At 41.4% G+C, this 19,471-nt stretch overlaps 2 protein-coding genes across 16 annotated transcripts; one reads left to right on the plus strand and one right to left on the minus strand.

Moving 5' to 3' along the window:
* The first annotated feature begins 1,028 nt into the window (after positions 1–1,028).
* On the plus strand, positions 1,029–9,101 carry cbx1b (chromobox homolog 1b (HP1 beta homolog Drosophila)). 9 transcript variants are annotated; one of them, XM_037082040.1, is made up of 6 exons: positions 1,045–1,157; positions 5,029–5,110; positions 5,423–5,579; positions 5,788–5,941; positions 8,119–8,213; positions 8,360–9,101. In XM_037082040.1, exons 2-6 carry the CDS (start codon positions 5,056–5,058, stop codon positions 8,502–8,504), a joined length of 606 nt encoding a protein of 201 aa, XP_036937935.1. In that variant the 5' UTR covers positions 1,045–1,157; positions 5,029–5,055; the 3' UTR covers positions 8,505–9,101. The 9 variants fall into 9 exon arrangements, with proteins under 9 accessions (XP_036937938.1, XP_036937935.1, XP_036937932.1 ...); XM_037082037.1 differs by having other exon boundaries at positions 1,049–1,157; positions 5,420–5,579; XM_037082036.1 differs by lacking the exon at positions 1,045–1,157 and adding an exon at positions 1,164–1,441 and having other exon boundaries at positions 5,420–5,579.
* Positions 9,102–9,890: 789 nt separating this feature from the next.
* On the minus strand, positions 9,891–19,079 carry nfe2l1b (nuclear factor, erythroid 2-like 1b). 7 transcript variants are annotated; one of them, XM_037081227.1, is made up of 6 exons: positions 18,861–19,079; positions 16,980–17,789; positions 15,771–15,995; positions 13,916–14,005; positions 13,654–13,809; positions 9,891–13,416 (listed from the first exon to the last, which is right to left on the minus strand). In XM_037081227.1, exons 2-6 carry the CDS (start codon positions 17,535–17,537, stop codon positions 12,037–12,039), a joined length of 2,409 nt encoding a protein of 802 aa, XP_036937122.1. In that variant the 5' UTR covers positions 17,538–17,789; positions 18,861–19,079; the 3' UTR covers positions 9,891–12,036. The 7 variants fall into 7 exon arrangements, with proteins under 7 accessions (XP_036937122.1, XP_036937127.1, XP_036937120.1 ...); XM_037081232.1 differs by having other exon boundaries at positions 13,654–13,746; positions 18,857–19,079; XM_037081225.1 differs by having other exon boundaries at positions 18,857–19,079.
* Between the last annotated feature and the right edge of the window lie 392 nt (positions 19,080–19,471).

Raw genomic sequence — 19,471 nt, forward strand, 5'->3', positions numbered from 1 at the left:
GAATAAATAAAGGTATTTTGAGGGATTACTGTGTCGCAGTGTTTGACAACATAATGTTCAACCGCTTGAATGTGTCCTCCTTTTATTGCTTTTATCAATGGAATTGTGGTCGATATAATTTAGCTTTGTTTTGTTTTTGTGTCCATCCTCTGACTAAAGCTTTTCAATAATCTTTTCACAGAGTTTCTTGGAGTCTTCTTTTGTCTTCATGGTGTCATTGTAACCAGGAATACTGACTGGATCTTCCAGACATTCACTGCACTCAAGTAATGTCAGTTTCATTAATTGTGAGACGACAAGTGGCTGAACCTCTGCTGCCACTTTAAAGGGGGTGAGTACTTATGAAATCCACTTATTTTACATTATGTATTTTTAATTAATTTACATCACTTTGTAGAAATCTGTTTTCACTCTACATTAAAGAGTTTTTTTTCCTTGTATATTTGTGGCCAAAAAAGTCTAATTATGTGGTCTCTGATAAAATACATAATGATACAATAATAATTCAAATAAAAGTACTCTGCATTTACAATATTTATGTTTATATAAAATAAAAAAAATAATATAATAATTAAAATTGAGTTACTCTGCGCATCTACTGCATTTACGTCATGTCATGTTTATATAAAATAAATAATATTAAAAAATAAGTACACTGTCTATCTACTGTATTTATAGGTACTCTGTGTATGCATTATCTTTATGTTTATTTAAAAATAAATAAAGTAATAACTAAAATAAAGGTTCTGTTTATCTACTGCATTTACATTTATACAAAATAAATAATAATAAAGATAAAAGTACACTGTCTGCTGTATTTATGTGTACATAAAGTAAGTAATCACAATAAAGGTACTCTGTGTATGTACTAAATTTATGTTTATTTAAAAGTAAATAATAAATAAAGTAATAATTAAAATAGAGGTTCTCTGTTTATCAACTGCATTTATGTTTATATAAAATAAATAGTAATAAAAAATAAAAGTACACAGTATTGTATTTACGTGTAGTAAAGTAAGTAATCACAATAAAGGTACTCTGCGTCTGTACTGTGTTCCTGAGTCCGCTCCAGTGATCCAGTCCATGTTTTGCTGATACTCAGTAATCACAGATCTACACATCACAAGCTCGCAGCCCGGCCGGCTCCGGATCCAGCGGTGAGTGAGTCCACATGTGGTTCAGATCCGTGAAGCTGCTCGATCTTCACACTCCAACAGACCACTGGACTTTTTCTTTTTTTTTTTCCTTCCCTCATACCAGACGAAGGGGCGGAAACGACACATTTCACTGACTGTACTCAAACTAGCGGCTCTGAAATTTCACAACAAATCGGGACGAACAGCGACGTTTTTTTTCTTTACTGTCACGCTGCGAGGCGAAGGCTTGTGTGTCGTTTTTATTTCGGTTCGGGTGGAAGTTTAAAACAAATTATAAGTCATCGGTGAGTTTGATTTTCCTCTTCTCTCCTCCCCTCCGAGCGTGTTGTTTCGGTAACGTCTGATTGTGCACGAGTGTCGAACGTTAGCTAGCCGTTAATGTGCAGATTTTTCAATGGGGATGAAAAGCAGCGCCGCCGCTGACGTTAACGTCCAGCTAGCAGACACGTTCTACATCATGTCGGGCTGTTAACGCTCGGTGTAACCGACAGGCATCCCTCAGTGTTTTACATGAGTGTCCAGCGCGAAAGCAATATGGAGGAGACGGCAGCTAGCTGCAGACCAGGGGTACCTTCTGGGCTTTGTCGTGCTGTGTTTTCTTCTCTCTGCTCGCTAACGTTAGCAACACACAACCCTATCCGAGCTGAACACTCAGCTGTGTGATTTGTGCCCGGCAGCGGTGCTGGTTTAAAGCCGCATGTCTCGTTTCATCATCGGCTTTGTTGTTCCCTCAGCAACGTTTTCTGCGAAGCTTGCAAACCAGTTGCAGAGCTGTGCACTGTTGTTGATGCCTGCGTCCTACAGGCACGTCTGCAAACACGCTCCGGCCCGAAACATCTGTGTTATTGATCAGTCAAGTGACAGAGATGGATGTATCTGCCTTGTTTCAAGTGGTGTGTTATACATTGGATCAGGGCCAATTAAAGGAACAATATGTAGTTTTGGAGAAGGAATTTGAATTGGAAGAGAAAGATCAGATTTTCTTTATTAATGCATGAACAAACTAAATAAACAAACTGTTTTCATGACTGAATAAAAGAAATAGACAAACTGACCTTAAAGTAAAACACAATTTCATACCAGGATTTTAGATATACTGAGGTCCTGCCCCGCCACCCACATCCATCCATCCATCAACAACATTTTAAGGACTTCAGTATAAATCTCTGCATTTTTCTGCATTCTTACATCATCATTTATGAAATAATATCTATGAAAATTGAAGAAGAAGAAGAAGAAGATATGTAACACACTTGGCCAGTTTTGCCTTAAATGTGTAATTTCTTTGCAAATAAAACCATTTATTTACAGGGGTAACACTTTATAACAACTGTCTTCAATAAATGGGGAATTTCGAGTAAATTATATTTAGTCAAGTCATTTCACTGTTAAGAAACTATGAAACAGTTCATAAAAACGTTTATTAGATGATTGTAAAGGTTAAAAACATCAGTTGCAACTCCATCCATATAATGTGTGTAAATGCAACAAGTGTTATGAATCAGTTGCAACTTTCCAACAAAACAATCTAATATATATGATCAAATCTATATATATTTATATCTATACATGTCAAGACATTAAAGACCCAGAAAAAATCCAGAGGTGTCCTGAGTGGCAGCTACGGCCCTATTTCATACTGATTTACTTGTTTATATGTGGCGGACCCTGCCACCTTTCTAGCTTCAAACATCATTCTGGGGACTGTATTTTCCTCTGAGAACACTTTTTTTATTCAGTTATTGAAAAATAAATATTTCTGATTTTGCATTTTAACTGTATTAGAATTAAATCAAAATTCCGAGTTTGTAAACTGTAAACTTCTAACACTCCCCACCCCTAAATGAGTTTACACATGTCATAAGATACGTGGGTAACTCCAGGCAATCCGGATTAAATAAATCAATTTATTAGGCATGGGAGGATATGAACATTTCATGTCATGATCATCCTAGTAAATATGATTGCAATTTACTTTTCAGTCCCCCTTAAAATGGCATCAAAACTTATTGGAAGCACTTGACATTTACTTAATAAAGACATTTTTATCACATTATATATGGAAGACATCTTCTTTTTAGCATCTGTTTATTGGCATTTCGGTTATAGAACAGCACAGACTGAAAGTTAATGTTACAAAACATCACAAAGATAGTATGGGGGTTTACGTGCACAGAAACAGGAACGATATACAGAATGCATTTTAACAGAAGTACTGGGCTGCTTTACGTCGTAATTACTGACATCTTACTTGAACGAGTTGTATTTAGGACGATATTCACTGCCTAGCATTTACATGCTGAGTAAAGTGCTGCCAAGTCTAGTGGAATATGTCAACAGAGCCTCGTAAACTGAATCTGAGATCTTCTAGCTTTAGGTGCTGCATGATGTCTTTTAACAACATGGTGTAGGCGGGAGGATTTATCTGTGTCCAGCTCAGTAAAAGTAATCTTCGTTCCAAAAGAGTTAGGAACCTCGCCGCAGCTGAAAGGTGTCTTTTAAGACGACACAGTGGGCCAAGAGTGGGTCAGGTTTGACCAAATGTCCCAGAATATCAGACAAAGTTTGGAGTCCCAAAAAGTACATTTATTGCAAAGTACCATCGAGTTGTTGTTGTTGGCTTGTTCCTCTCCTCTGTTCACTGCCAGATTACAAACTTACTTTAGACAAGTATGTTGCCAAATACTGTATCAGAATGTGCAGATGCTGCACTTGTTATGAGCCATTTTTCAGCTTTAATTCATCAGCCTCATATTCATCGTGCATCACTACTTTCAAGTGAAAAACAATCTCAAATAAGTAATCATAAATCAGACGGCCCCCCCTGCATGAACAAAGGATGAATAATTGGTAGATCTCTCCATTTTTCTGTCGTCCTTTAGTTTGGAATCCGTTCATGGGAAAGTATTTTTAAAAAGTTTATTCTTATACGGAATACGGAATCAAAGTTAAGTCAATAAATGATCAAGCTGATTTCTTTATTCTCTATGAAGTTGGAAGTGACTCCATAAACAGTTGTGTTCAGTGGAGTGTGCCCAGAGGCGTCGATGCCGTTCATTTTTGATAACAAGTGGAAGTGCAAAAGAACCTGAAATCACACGGGGGGCAGAGAAACAGGAGGCGGGTCGAGCTAAGAAAATAAAGTATGTGTCAAAGTGCAAGGCCCACAGAAGGAGAGTCATAGTCGGGCATGGGACAGTATGAAAATTCATGTCAACATGATATTATCAGATAATCATCAAAACATTCTTAAAACTAAAAATAATTTAAATTGGACTGAAACATACCAGAACCATTTTAAGCTTAATGTTTTGTTAGAAAACAAATGACACTCTGTTTTTCAGTGTAGGAAACCGATAATCAAATAATCTTTGATAAATAATCATAAATCTTAAGGTCTTCCTGTTCTAATAAAGGATAAATAAACGGGGGTAACTTTATCTTCCTGATGTTTTCTTTCATTTGGAATTCACACTCACGTGGTTTCACTTGTTTTTGTGGGGATACAATGTGCAAACCGAGCCTGTGACAAGTTCATTCAACTCAAAATAAATCAGGGAAATCAATATTGAGCTGTATGTACTGAGCTACACAGAGATTTCAAGCCACTTGTTCGAGGGTCTTCAGTTGTTTTTTTTAAAATCCCGATGATAAAATCTTCTATCCTCCCATCCCTGTCCAGTATTAGCACAAAGTCAACAAACACATCCTGGGTTGTCAAACATGAAACACATTTCTGCTGATCTACATTGCCTCACACTGTTGCCCATGTATCTTCTCAATAAATCCCATTCTCCAATGCTGTTTTCTCCTCTCTACCAACATTGATTCCGGCTTTCATCCATCACGCAACAATCTTGACGTTGACCAGGAACCCGCTGGTCCCCAGGTCTACCTGATGAGTATGAGCCTGACTACAGAACCCCCTAACGATGCTCCCACTGTTACAGAAGGTTTAACATATCATTATTTCCTAACATACATTTCTCTGTTATCTCTTGTCCTTGTGCGGTGAGGTGTGTGTCCAAAAGTCGAGGAATGGATAAAGTGATGTCGTGAAGTGGCACTGTAATTGTTTGTAACGCTTGAAACTGCACTCAGCAGAACGATTTGACATGTTGTGGTAAAAGACAAAGTAAGAAGTGTCTCTAACAAATGTGAACGTGAACATTAACACCAGTTTTTCAGTTTCAAGTCACCTGTGAAAGGGTGGGGGCCCTTCAGGATCAGTAAACTCCCCATTTCTCCTGTTTCTAATCCAGCAGAGCCTAAGATGGCTTCGCCTGAGAAGAAGGACAAGAAACCAGATGATGTGCCAGAGGAAGAGGAGGAGGAGGAAGAATACGTGGTAGAAAAGGTTCTGAATCGGCGGGTGGTGAAAGGGAGAGTAGAGTATCTTCTCAAGTGGAAGGGATTCTCTGAGTGAGTGTTCTGGGTGGAGTTGATGTCCTAAACTTGTCAATTCATGTCTTTAAAAAACGCCTCACCTCATCCACTTTCTCTTTTCTTATCATGAATCCTGTTTATACCATCCTACATTAACATTATAACCAAGAAACACTGAGGAAACTTTTTTTTTTTTACCAGTTGACTGACAAAAATACTGTACTTTTCTGAACTTGTGTTGCAGGGAAGATAACACGTGGGAGCCAGAAGACAACCTGGACTGTCCAGATTTGATCGCTGAATTCCTGCAGTCCCAGAAGTTAGCACACGACGGGAAGAGGAAGGCGGCCGGAGATGCGGAAGGCGATGAGAGTAAAACAAAAAAGAAAAAAGATGATGTAAGTCCCAATTTTTTTGTTTTTATAAGAGTCCATTTGTCACCCACCCATTTTGGAGTTGCAGAGATCAGCATCAGTGTTCTTCACTTCTCAAAACGCTACAACCCCAATTCTGAAGAATAAATAATAATAAAAACAAAAAACAGAGTGCAGACAAGCTCAGTGTTCCTGAGCCTGTACAGTAATCTCTGTTAGCTGTAGTGGTCTCTTGTTGCTCCCGTCCCAACTTGTTTGAAACATGTTGCTGCCATCAAGTTAGAATAAGCAGATATTGATGAGGTAGAACATTAAATATACTGTCATTTTACTTGAGTGTATGTCAAAAAGAATATGAAAATTACCAGATTCTGCTGTGGGGATGTTTTTACAGAGCATCCTTACTTTTTTGGAACAAGGGTTGTAGTTCAGAAGTGCTGTGTTCCACTTCACTTGGAAACGACCATCGACATGGAAAAGTGCGACCATCATCCAAGTCGAAAACGTGATCTCAATCTCGCAGTCAGGTCCTGCTTGACTGACATAAACACTGACATTGCAGCAGTATGGCAACACACACAGTGAACAGTTAGCTTTTTACCTTGTCATCACTTCTTACTTTATGTAGTGTTTGTGTTGTTGAAGAGCTCTAACAGCATCGTTGTCGTTTCCATTTTAATGTCCCTTCAGTTGATTTAAGTCCTTGCGAGCATGCGGTGCAAACCTCCTCCTCCTCCACGTGAGCTCATCTGTTTTATCAGCTGTAGCTGCTGGACATACAAACATCCGTTTGCTGCGCCCGTCCAGGCACCGGGACACATTTAGATTGAAAGTTGGGGTTACAGACTCTGCAGGATCGACTGGGTTGCAGCAGTATTCTTCATGTATCTTCAGTTAAAAGTTGCAATTGAACACATTACAAAGATTACAGCCAACAGCCAGCTGAACAACAACATGCACGTATGTTAACACTCGCATGAGGACACAACTCGTCAGTGGTCTGTATCTAAAGACAAACAAAAGAAAGTACTGCATTATTTTTAATCAGATTAAAAATATTTAATGATAAAAATACTTAGTAGTTTGTACGGTTTGGCATCAGTCAACCAATGACAGGCTCCCCTCCTCCCTCCTCCACATGCAGGATGCCCTCCGTGTGGTCAAACACCCTTTAAACAGGCACTTCTCAGGCTGGATGTCTATGACTGCTTCAGGCTGTCCAAATCCACACTTCATCTAGTCCACAAGGGGGCTCATGTGGACTTTGTGCAGACTTGTGGAGAGTCTGCCTGAGGTGCAGACTTTACCAGACTTGTAATGGACTCGATAGTGGTAATTCCTACTTGTTAACTCAGGGCACATCCACTGATGGCGGCAGCCATGGGGAGGGGGTAGGATGTATTTGTATTAGGCCAGTATTTGATATATGCGAGGAGGCTGCACTGTTTAGGCGGCCATTGTGTGTTCAGTTTGGGTGACAGATAGCGACATTTTGGAGCCGTGGAACCGAAACGCTTGGAGGTCAGAAGTTGGACATTTCAACAAGGAAATTCTGACCTCTGACACAGACTGGAACGCAGCATTAGCTGTTTTAACTACCCACAATTCATTTCAATACAGATGCTTTAAATCAGTGGTGTCAAACTGATCCAGTAAAGGGCCATGTGGCTGCAGGTTTTCATTCCAACCAAGCAAGAACACACCTGATTTGGATCAGCCAACCAATCAGCCAACCAAGCAAGAACACACCTGATTTGGATCAGGTGTGTTCTTGCTTGGTTGGAATGAAAACCTGCAGCCACATGGCCCTTTACTGGATCAGTTTGACACCCCTGCTTTAAATAGTCAACACAAGACAACAATATGTAACGTATACATGTCATACAAATACAGTATGTAGAACTGAGAAGATAATTAAATTAATAGATTAGTTGAAAATAATGCTTCAGGTTAAACGTTAGGAGGGTGAACATTTGGTTTCAGGTGCATCATATGTAAACATGCAGGGTTGTTTACCTGCAGACTTTTATTTGCATTAACACCAACATGACATCTTCAAACAAACACTTTCTGTTACAGCAGTTTCCCCAAAGCCTCGTGTTTTCGTCTTTCAAGTATGAACCTGGACATGTTGTAAATGGACACAACAGAGATGTTGTTTTGAGCTTGACTGACGTTGCATTTTGCCGTTTGATCCTCAGACAGAGAAGCTGAGAGGCTTTGCTCGAGGCCTGGCTCCAGAAAGGATTATCGGTGCCACAGATTCCACAGGAGAACTCATGTTCCTCATGAAATGGTTTGTATGCGCCGTAACTGCTGGGCAGCTGTTGAAAACTGGAATATCAGTGGCAGTATAACTGCCTGTGTTGTGAGGGAACTCAAACGTGTCTGCTTGTGCCAAATGTTGAATTGTTTTTTTGTGTCGTTTTTCTGTTTTTGCAGGAAAAATTCAGATGAAGCTGACCTGGTGCCGGCAAAGGAGGCCAACGTGAAGTGTCCGCAGGTGGTCATCTCTTTCTACGAGGAGAGACTCACCTGGCACTCGTATCCCACCGAAGACGAGAAAAAAGACGACGCGAAAAACTAACACAGGGCAAAAAAAGGGGGCAGGGGGAGAGAAAGAGTAGTTTTGAAGACCATTGTACTTTGGACCGGGGGTTTTTGTGGGATCGGGAGGGGGGACGGAGGCAAGCACGACACCATGAACTCATTCGTCTTTTGGTGTAGATTCACTCATTAACTCAAATTTAATCTGGAAGTAATGTAACTGTAAATATGCTTCAGATTTGCTCGACAAAAACCAGCCGAACCCAAATGAATCGTACAACGCAGTGTTAATTTTCCACCTCAGTTTTAAGAAAGCCGCTCGGCTCTCTCAGTATCACATCCACAACATTTGGTCCAGTGCTCGGTCATCTTGCTATGGCATCGTATCAGTGAGGTGATGTTTACCTTTCATTCGTGTGCCATTTTCTTTTTTTTTTTTTTTTTTTTAAACTGGATTAGTTGGTGCTTTAAAGGGCAAAACTGTTCCTTCATTTTAGCTGTTTCAGTAGGACTTGTTTGGTGTTTGGTAACGAAGCTTTTTCAGTGATTAATTTGCTCATTGGTAATCTCTGTAGTGTTTTTCATTAACATGTCTTGCTTGTCAGTTTTGGAGAATAAACCACTTTTTGTTACCGTGCTGTTTTCATGCTGGTGTCACTTTATATTTATAGGGATTAGGGCTGCAGCTAACAAATGTTTAGTGATTAAGCAGATTCTTTTCTCCATTAATCTATTCTTTTACTTGGTCTCAGATTTTTTGCAGATATTTTCCAGCTAACTTTGACCCGATTGCTGAAATATGCACGTTTGTTTATGTCTCGAAATCTGGCAATTCTTTTGGTTATTGGCCAGTACTGGAACCCATCAGCTATTGTCTGAAGACAAACAGCCAATGTTTTAGCAATTTAAGAAGCACAAATACCTGCATATTAATATAGATCAATTTTTTTAAAGCTAATGCAAAGTTTAGTTCTTAGATGATACCTGATGGGTTCCAAAGGTGCATTTCAGCCAATGCGTTCCACCTCCTGTGTTCTCCAAATGAACTGTTGATCTGCGTGCAAACAGAATCGGCTAAAATGTGACAACACGGACTTCAAACAGAAACCAGACTTGGGAACCAGTGTCTTCCCCCTTGCCTATAAATTTTGCAGTCACATGCAGTACACATCTGAGTGTAGAGATTATGGATCAGCAATTGATTTGATTTGTTGCAGCTCTATTCCTCACTTGTGGTTATTAACAGCCCCGGAGCTCTTTCTAAAAAGCAGATTTTGTTGGGATAATCTCTCGCCTGAAATGCTGAAACACGGACAGACGTAAAACTAAATCACAAGTTCTACGTTATCAAAGTAATTTACAAAACCTCCTTTTTGGACCAAGCTTACATATAAACATAGCATTCATGACAACTAGAACACAAGAGTCACAGGTGAAAATAAAAACACTTTATTAATCAATAAAAACAATTCTTGATTGCCAGCAAATATCTCAAAACAGAGGGAACTACATCCAAACTTAAAGCAGAGGGTGAGACCGTTATGGAGACATCTGACAAACTACAGAAATCGTGACGAACACAAACATGAAAATATTTACAGAACGAGACGGACAAAAAAGTGCACTAAGTAGTAGCCGTACTAAATAGTTGGTGTCGCAGTGGGTTACACTGAAGTGAATGTTAACCAGAGTTTCATGCCTGAATATCACATTTAATGAGGACGTTTCTTCTTTCAGAACTTGTTTTTTGGACATCATCTTAATGTTGCGACTTCTGTTCAGCCTCTTGTAAATATTCTAGCCTAACTGCTATCTCAGCTGCAACAATAGACCTATTTTTATCTTTTTTTTTAAAAGAGGGTGATGTAACATGTACTGACAAAACCTCATTCAAATAGACAAGTAATAGCACTTCTACTTCGAGAACATTTTTTCTTCAGTTCTCAAAACATTTAAAGTGAAGGTCATGAGATTGTGAAATAAAGGCATTCAAATCGAAGTGGCCACAACACACATCGTCATGTCACACATTCAGATAACTGTTTTCTTATTTCATTAAACAGCTTGGCTCACTTTGTTATCAACACAAAAACTTAAAAACATAATATTTAAGCCAATACCTCGGCTTTACAGCAGTTAAAAATTTGCCTCCAGTGGCTTTCAGTTGGGTAAAGTTGGCAAATAATTTACTTAGAAGGGATTTCGCTACACCTCAGTGACAATGAGCCTGTTTTTTTTGGTTAAAACAAAGGCATCCAAGAGGAAAAAGAAAAAAGAAACAATAATCAATAACTGATCTGTGACCGCCTGGAGTTGGTGGTTATCACACAGAACTCTCTGCAGCTCCTGGCCTGTCACAGCATCTCAAATTCCTCTTATGATTACAGGCTCTGTGTGAAGTTTTTAACTTAACAAAAAAAAAACAAAAAAAAAGGTGTAGACTTTTACATAAAGCTGATGTGGCTAGACCTATAACCTTGCTTATACTACAGATTATGAACAGTTAATAAGAGCCTTCCTAAACGCAGCTCCCGTATTTAAACCTGCAGCGAAGGAATAGCGACAGACACGGCAAAATGCATATAGCCAAGCCTTTTAAAGACAAATTACAGTGCTATGTATAATTTATAAGGAAGTTGATACATTTAGCAATGCAGTGCGCCTCCTCCCTAAAACATCCATCTGCCCCTTTCGCAGGACATCGCCTCCAGGCCTCTTTTAGCAGTGGCCAGCCCGGGGAACACTCAGCCTCTGACTCCTTCTTGTCTCAACATCCTCCCTCCACACATCAAACCCAATCTCTCTAGAGCCTTCTAAACTTAGATGCAACCGACAAACTGACTCGAAAACTGGAATTTGCGATACAAACCTACAGAATTAGAGTGCAGTGTTTGAGCATTTAAGATGAATTCAGATCATGTGATGTGCACCATACAACCTTTGGTTAGTATAGGTGTTAATAGCATCCTTAAATGATGGACTTTCCTTTAACCTTTGGTATCTAAATTCTCACGACCATAGATGCTGTTCCTTGCCTGAAGATCTGCAACTTAAAAGCCTTAGTGACTATGAAAATCACTAAAAGTCTCCAGGGTGGGATGTGATCTGATAGTCCTTCAAAACCTTCCGTGCATAGGTACTCCAACCATCCTCGTTGACAGTGTTCTTTTCCTCCCACCTTTTCTCAAAACCAGTCCCTCGTTTCACCCTACAAATCTTCTCCGTCCTCGGTGGTTTGGTGCAAAAGGATCGAGAGCGGCTAAAATTCTTCTAATAGCTCAATTTATGTCCTTTTATATCCCTCCTCTCCTTGCTTATCGTTTCCCCCCCGTCTAAATAATGAAAAATCAGTACTCAAACGAAGAGCTACTTCTGCTTCAAAGTTGTTTCCAGGAAAATAATGTAGGAACAGAATGAAAAGGGAGAAACTAATGCAGGAAGAGTAGTCAACAATGCCATTTTTCTACTCACCAGAATCTTCTTAAAGGAAAAAAGGACATCTCTCTTGCATCTGCAGAAATCTTTCTTACTGATTTAGCAAAGTTATAGAATAAACAGCAGTTTGCCACCCCTCACTTCTTTTTGTCTTTTTGTTTTTTCTCGGGCTTACGGTTCTGCTCTGCAGTTGTCACGCCACGGGGCATGATCAGCACGCTGCCATCAGCGCTGTACTGGAGCGAGTACTCGCTGGGAGGATAGGGCCGGCCCTCCTCGTCCCGTAGCTGAGTGAACACCTCCTGGTACAGACTTTGCATCTTCTGCTTCATCTGTCGGAGGGAACGAATGCACTCCATCTTCTCCTTCAGCAGACGGGCCTTGTCGCGCCTCAGGTCTTGGACTCCCTGCTCCAGGTTTATGATGGTGTCTAGCTTGCGTTTGCGGCAGTTCTGGGCTGCCATCTTGTTCTTGCCGCGCCTGCGGATGTCGCGGATGAGAGCTAGCTGCGCTTCGCTCAGGTGGTGCTTGGCCAGAAGCTCGTTAAACTCTTCAACAGGCAGGTTGATGATCTTTTCGTTGGAGAAGGGGATTTTCATGGCCCGGGCTCGGCGTTCATCGCGACTCGCGTGCTTGTCGAGCAAGTCCGGATGAGGCTGAAGCTTTGAGTGCTGTTTGTCGCGGACAGTCTTCTTCCCAGTTGAAATGGCGAGCTCTGGGTGCTCAGAGAATGCAGAGGAAAGTGGCAGGTTGTAAGTGTGATTGTGGCTGATGCCATCCAGCTGAGGGAGGCCGTGGAACTGGGAGGGATCTTGATAGCTCATACGGCAGAGCTTACTATACCCAGGCTGATAACCCCCAACAGCACCCTCCTCCGTCTCTACAGTGGCAACCTCAGAGTCAGTGCTGTACCCCACAGCCCCCTCCTCTGAGAAGGTGGCAGATGTAGACGAGGACGATGCTGCAGACGAGCAGGATGTCTCAGAGCTGCTAGGAGAGGCCGGGCTGTGGCTGGAGTCCAAGGAAAGACCAGAATCTGAGTCAAGCTCGTCCTCCAACTGGGAAGCTTGGGCCTGGCTGAAGCCCTCCTCCATGGCGAGGTCCAACAAGCTGATCTCATCGAGCATGGACTCCTCCAGCAGGGTGCTGAACGGATCGGGCAGGATGGGTGTGGATGTTACGTTGTTACTAGAACTGTTAATGGGTGGCGGCAGAAAGATCCCAGTCAGGTTAGTGACTCCGAACGTGGAGTTGATGTTGCTGGAGTTGCTGGAGGAGAGTCTGGGCACGGTGGTTCTTGGAGTGATGCTGATAGAGTCCAACTGGGGATTGAACATCTGGGGGAAGTCTTGGCTGCAGCTGGGGAGGGAGGCCTGGTGAAGGCTGACATCCTGGTTTACCGGTGTTGAGCCAGTAGAGAGTTCAAAGTTTCCTGCAGTGTTTGACTCAGGTGTCCCACTTGTGCCATTGACACTGCTGGAGTTGGAGTTGACTGAAGTGTTGTTCACTTCCATTGCCTATGAATGGAAAGATTTAGTAAGAGGAAATAAACATAATTCTCAGACTATAAAAAGGCACAGTTTGTGCTAAATAATTATCAGACAAAAAACTGTATCTTTCTATATATATAAACATTTTCAGGCTTTGGATTTTTTCCAGTTTTGTCTTTGGGACCTGCCTCCGTCAGTTCCCAAAAAGGACCAACAACTATATCTCATGAGTAACAAGCAATACATTTTAAAAAGGTAACATACCTGTAGCTCCATGATAGCCATGATATCTTGCCACTGCTGCTCCAGGTCTAACTGTGGCTCTGCTGGGGGCAGCTGTGGTGCCAGAGGAAGGCCCTGAGATGTAGAAGGAGATTCTTCATTGGAAACTATTTCCGTGGTTACAACAGGAGCTGGAAACTAATTGAAAATGTTGTACACACAAAGTGAAAACACTGTAACAACTTCCTGGTAGTATATATGGTGCTTTACAAGACTCCATGCAAAACAAGACATTTTATGTTACCTCAGATTCTTCTCCAAAAGGGAAAGTGGCCTCCAACAGCCTCAAGCATTCTTGTAGAGACAGTGAAGTCTGTGTGCCGATACCTGGGAGCTGGGTAACAACAAAGAAAGATACCAATAAAATCAGAAGAATTCTTTTAGGGTTATTCTGTGTTCACACTGACTTTTTACGAACAATCATAGAGCTGCAAACACGTGGTCATACTAAATGACAGGTAAGTGTCTGGACACGTTTGCAGACTGTCCTGTCCTGTCCTGACATGCTCTTAGCCAGAAATAATGATGAAGAGACCAAAAAATAGACTTTTTTTTATAGTGTAGTATTGTGGGCGGACAGTAAACTGAGTGTTGACTGCGTTTGACTCACTTTTTCATGAGGATCTGCTAAAATACAGAGCAGGACAAAAAGCTCAGCACACCTCTGTTTGAACTCTTTTTTTAGATTCTGACTGATCGGGAAAGATCCCTACACTTTGATGAATATGTTCATATTGTTGCCATGGTCGCAATGTGACCTTGAATAACCAGGCTATCCATGAGTTTGTTTCCTGGGGAGGTTACTGGGTCAATGATTATCGGTGATACTTCAGGTGCACCATGGAACTGACATAGCTAAAGTGCCATAACCACTGAGGCACCGGCGGCACTTTGAAGGCTTCGAAAGTGCTGTATTCACTCGATAAAGTCACTAGCCTATAGGATTAACATCCTGTTGCCATGGAAGAAGCTGGTGCCGGTTAAGTAGCAGGACCAATGTAAGTGGTGCCCATAATTCACGCAACTACTATGGAAACATGGAGTAAGGACAGTATTTTGTTTATACAGATCCGCAGATCGCTGTTTGTACTTGCAGCAGAGCGATCTCTTGGTTTTAGTTATTTGAATTAAAGCTTAAATCATGTCACACAGTCCTGTGGTTTCACACTTCGAACAAGTCACACAAGACTCCACCTGGAAACTAAACAACAGCAGCAACCACAGCAACCCGAGACACCTTGAAGGAGAAGTGTGCTCGTCTGAGCCTCAATCAGCAGAAAACAAGCTGCCAACTGTGGTGATAATTGATAATATTTGCTGCTTTTCGTTGGAGAGTCTTGGGTTTTGGACTGTTGGTTGGACAATAGAAGCAAAGAGAAGACGTCTCTTTGGGCTCTGCAAGATCGTAATGGGATTTTTTTTGCATTTTTTTGACGTTTTATGTACTAAATGATTCAGCTGCAGCTTTAGTGCTCGTGCTGTTTTTTAGGCTGTTTGAATGAATGCTTCACACTAGCCCAGACCAGCTGTACAAAACTGTACATCCTTTTCTTGCTTTGTCCCACTTTAAGCTTGGCTCGTCAAGACAGACCATTCTTTTTAACATATTATGAAAACTGGACCATCATTTATAGCTTTGGTTTCCTTTATCAGGTTAGGTTCTTTCAAGATAACTTTTTGGGTTAACAATCCTGAAGGGCTGCTGGTCAACATTTAAATTCTCTTGAATGGTGGGGGCTGAAATACGTTTCATTCAATAGTATTTCAATACGATGAATCTGAACACAACCGACAGCTCTCCTTCCACTTTCTGAGATTTAACTCATTGACTTGTGTGACTCAACAATTAGATGAAACTCTTAAATTCAAACTGGGCAATTTAATAAATGAACTCAATTATTCAACCCACAATGGTGAATAGACTGACGGGAAATGTCTCCACAAGAATAAAAACTCACATTCAGCAGACAAAATTATCTTTCATCACCAGTGTGCAGCTCCCAAGTCTCTATTTTCTTTTATGTGCTGTGAGACAGTTAAATGTACCACCTCCCACTGGATGAAAGACAAGGATGTAGGGATCCATTTAGTCTACCAACCTGCTCTGGAATACTCTCTCCCGTCTCGCCGTCCACTGGCTGAGCTGCCCCTTGTAAGTTCACTCCATTTCTCCAGCTCTCTTGTTCCTCATTCCCGTCCTTGTTTTCATGTGGGCTGGGCTTCTCCTCCTCACTCTCCTTCTGACGATTGCTGTAGTTGAACACTTCTCTTCCTGCACCAAGGTCGATGTCCTGTCGCCACAGGATGTCAATCAAGTCAATGTCCTGGGGAAACATATAGTAACCATTGAAAAATGGTACTGTGCAGAGAGACATTTTTTAATAACAAGGTACTGTGTAAGAGTTCAATACACTGGAATCTAACTAGTAGTGTTGCAAATGAAACCCAACATATCTGGGCTATTAGTGATTGAGAGTATTTTCTTATTTAAATCACACAAAAGCTTATTTTGGGTGATCATGTAACAGAGATGCAGTCAGATGATGCATCCATGACATTAACAATTTGACATGGTGGTTCATGTGATTAGAAAGAAGTCTTGGTTCAATAGAGACCCACAATGACTTTTGTGTCACCCCTAGGTGCAATGCATCAATATGGCCCTTATGTACAAGTTGTCTCATGGCGAAATAACCACTAATCATACATGGGAAAGTTGTTAAAATGTATACAAGTAAAAAAAATAAAATAAAATAACACTGGAAAGCGTAAATAAAAAAAGAAGACTGTTTTCAAGGTTGGGCTCTCCTGAACAACATTAAATGAGACCAGACACACAGCTGTAGTGAATGTGACTCAACTGGTTTGACTAAATATATCTGACATCTGATTAAAGGCCAGGGCTGTGGACAATGAGTGACACTGGTAAACCCATCTAAACTAATTAGGGAGTACAGAATACTTGGTGTGTTTTACCCAACCCTATTTATGAAACTGATACCAACTCCTTTTACAGCTAAATATACGTTACGCTGTTGTTAATAATGTATCTATGCTCATATCTGTGGCTTATGATGATGGCTACTTGGAAAACAGTTTACCACTAATTGAGGCCACTCAAAAAATGTCCATCCAATCTAACATTTAATATCTTGACTGTTGGGTTTACAATACATGGTTAAATCCTCCTTGTCCCAGAGTGAATGTGGTGACAATAAAGCAACTGTCAAAAGGAGGTGTTTGCCCCCTCCTCTTGACAGATGTTCCCCAGGTGTTAGCAGAGTGAAGGTAGAAATGAGCTGCAGTACCTCTTTGGTGAGGTCGTCATTGCCATCCCTGCTGCCCTGCTCCTGGTTGCCCTCTGGGGCCACAGCTCCCAGGCTGCTGTCCGCTTCGTTCAGGTTGTACGTGGATTCAGGCGCTCCACTTCCTCCCCTCATGGCCGGGGTAGCGTCAGGGTTGTTAACGTCCTCTAGGCCGGCCCCATTGTCCAGGGTGATGCTGGGGCTGGACTGGCTGCTGGTGGACACCACAGTCTCAGAGTCACGATGCACTAGCCAGGTGTTGAGCTCGGTACTGGGCACGGAGAGGCGATCCAGCTGGCGCACCTGGTTCAGCAGCCGTCTAGTGGTGAAGAAATGGTCGAGGTCCACACTCTTTGGATGGATGCCATAGCCGTCCAGCGTGTTGCGCAGGTTGTGAAACTGTGTCTGGGTGTAGGCTGAGCTAGGGCCCAGGATGATCTCTCTCAGTGGGGGCAGCTGATTGCTTAGATAGGTGTCAACATCCACCCGCACCCCAATGAGACTCAGAAGGATGGTGAACTGAATCAGGCCCTCTGTGAAGTACTTTTTCAGGTAAAGCATTTCTTTACAAAGGAACAAAAGGTGAAAGTAAAAAATAAAAACAAAAACGGGGCCAACTACCTTGGATCAATACTTCTGTACGTGTATACATGAACGTAAAAAGTGGTTAAAGATAGTGAGGGGGGGAAAGGGTCTTCAACAGGATTCTAAATGTTTAAAAGGCATGTAAGATCCAAGATGGGGTGTCCACTCTGAGAGAGTCCAGTTTGTGCTCACAGCTTTGTTCTTCATAGGTTTCTCATCTTCCCATTCCTGACAAAAGTGAGAGATAACATGTTTAAGCTCTGCTGCAAACTACATTAGCTCAACATTACAATAACACTGCTTTCAGCCCTGAGACATGCAAGGCTTACCTACCTACATTTGCATTAAGCACATGTTAATGGAAAAAAAATAATAATAAAAAAATCAGGACTTGCTAGCCCACTGCAACCACTCCATCCTCCCAAGACTAGAGAAGTGATGTCGGCTCGCACCGCGTAAAACCCTCTCGTTCTTGGATTTTCAGCAGACCAGAGATGATGAACACAGAGCTTTAAAGCATCACCCCACCCTTGACAGGACAACTACTTCTTGTGGGGGTTGCTGAAGGTGAATGGGAGAGTCGAGAAGGCTCGCTGGGCTGGCTAGCACACGCACCAACGACAACGTTAGGTGGCAGGCAGGGTCCCTCCCTCCTCTTCTCTTGCACAGCTGCGCCTATCTTCGTCCTTATGACGTTAGCCGTTAGCTACCTTGAGTTTTGAGACCCGACTAAGGCTGTTACACCTTTTAACACCTTTTATTACATATAATAAAGTAGCACTGATATGACGTTTCGCCTCATTAGCGCGTTCACTTGCATCTCCGTTGACACGAAAAAGTGACAGGTACCTCTATTTGTATTTTAAGACTACCTACTTCCGCTGTGGCTAGCATCACACAATCTCCCTAGCAACAAGTGGTGAGAATGTGATCGACAGACTCTTAAGCCTATCACAAGCCTCGAGCGCGGTTACGACATATGACTCCAGCAACCCCCGGCCAATAGGAATAAAGCGTGGGCGGGGCTTTTAACAAAATGCTAAACTACTATTGGAACTCAAAGACTATATTATGCTAGCCGTGGATGCTAGTTCGCCGCTAACTATCTTAACCACCCAACTACTTTGAAAAGTAACTTGTCTTAAAAAACAAACACTATCGAATCCAGTCATTCACCCATAATTACTACTTATTCATCCATGTGTCTGCAAACGTTGGCGTCTGACATGAATCACTGCAATCCATGTCTCCGCTTACGCATTAGTTAATTGAAAACGTCTTGATTTAATACTTACTTACGCATGAAGGTTTTGCAACTGTGTCCTCATGCCCGAAAGTCCACTAGCGCCCGATGAAAGTAATCACGTACCGTTTCATTAAAAGTTCCACAGTGCTGAGCGATATAGCATTCTCCAGCCTTTCCTCATTGAATGGCCCACCATGACTTGCAAAATTGCTAGCTGGCCCGGCTAGCCTAGCAGCAGCGCTTGACACCAAAACACGCTTTCACACAGAGCATGCGTAGAACATTCTAGTGGCAAGCTTTCATCAGCCGACTGAAAATCCCCCCATTGGTAATATCAGACAATAAAGTCACTTTTATTTAGATATTAAACGGCAGGAAGCAGCTTATTTAATACATTTTAGTCCAAAATAATACAAAATAACATAGATATTTGAAAATTAGTGTTTTTTTTTTATGTATTTACAGATTTTTGTTATTCTAGGAAAAAAATGTAGGATTATTCTCAAACAAATCCTCCTAACGAATGTAAACTGTGCTAAGTTACTGTTAATTTGTTTTGTATTGCAGTTGTATACAGTGCAAGTTTTCCACATTTTTTTAAATTCATCACTAAACCTAAGATTACCATTAATAAGAAATGTGTCTGCAATTATTTAAACACATT

Source organism: Acanthopagrus latus, chromosome 20, assembly GCF_904848185.1.
Source record: "Acanthopagrus latus isolate v.2019 chromosome 20, fAcaLat1.1, whole genome shotgun sequence".
NCBI lineage: Eukaryota > Metazoa > Chordata > Actinopteri > Spariformes > Sparidae > Acanthopagrus > Acanthopagrus latus.

Bases quoted from the DNA above. Each gene is read 5' to 3' on its own strand.
- cbx1b (XM_037082037.1), top strand. From the start codon at position 5,056: ATGAGTATGAGCCTGACTACAGAACCCCCTAACGATGCTCCCACTGTT. The intron at 5,111-5,419 runs GTTTAACATATC...TTTCTAATCCAG, and splicing joins TGCTCCCACTGTTACAGAAG to CAGAGCCTAAGATGGCTTCG. The intron at 5,942-8,118 runs GTAAGTCCCAAT...TTTGATCCTCAG, and splicing joins CAAAAAAGAAAAAAGATGAT to ACAGAGAAGCTGAGAGGCTT.
- nfe2l1b (XM_037081227.1), bottom strand. From the start codon at position 17,537: ATGCTTTACCTGAAAAAGTACTTCACAGAGGGCCTGATTCAGTTCACC. The intron at 14,006-15,770 runs GTTGGTAGACTA...GTTGTTACCCAG, and splicing joins GAGAGAGTATTCCAGAGCAG to CTCCCAGGTATCGGCACACA. The intron at 13,417-13,653 runs GTATGTTACCTT...TTCCATTCATAG, and splicing joins TGGCTATCATGGAGCTACAG to GCAATGGAAGTGAACAACAC.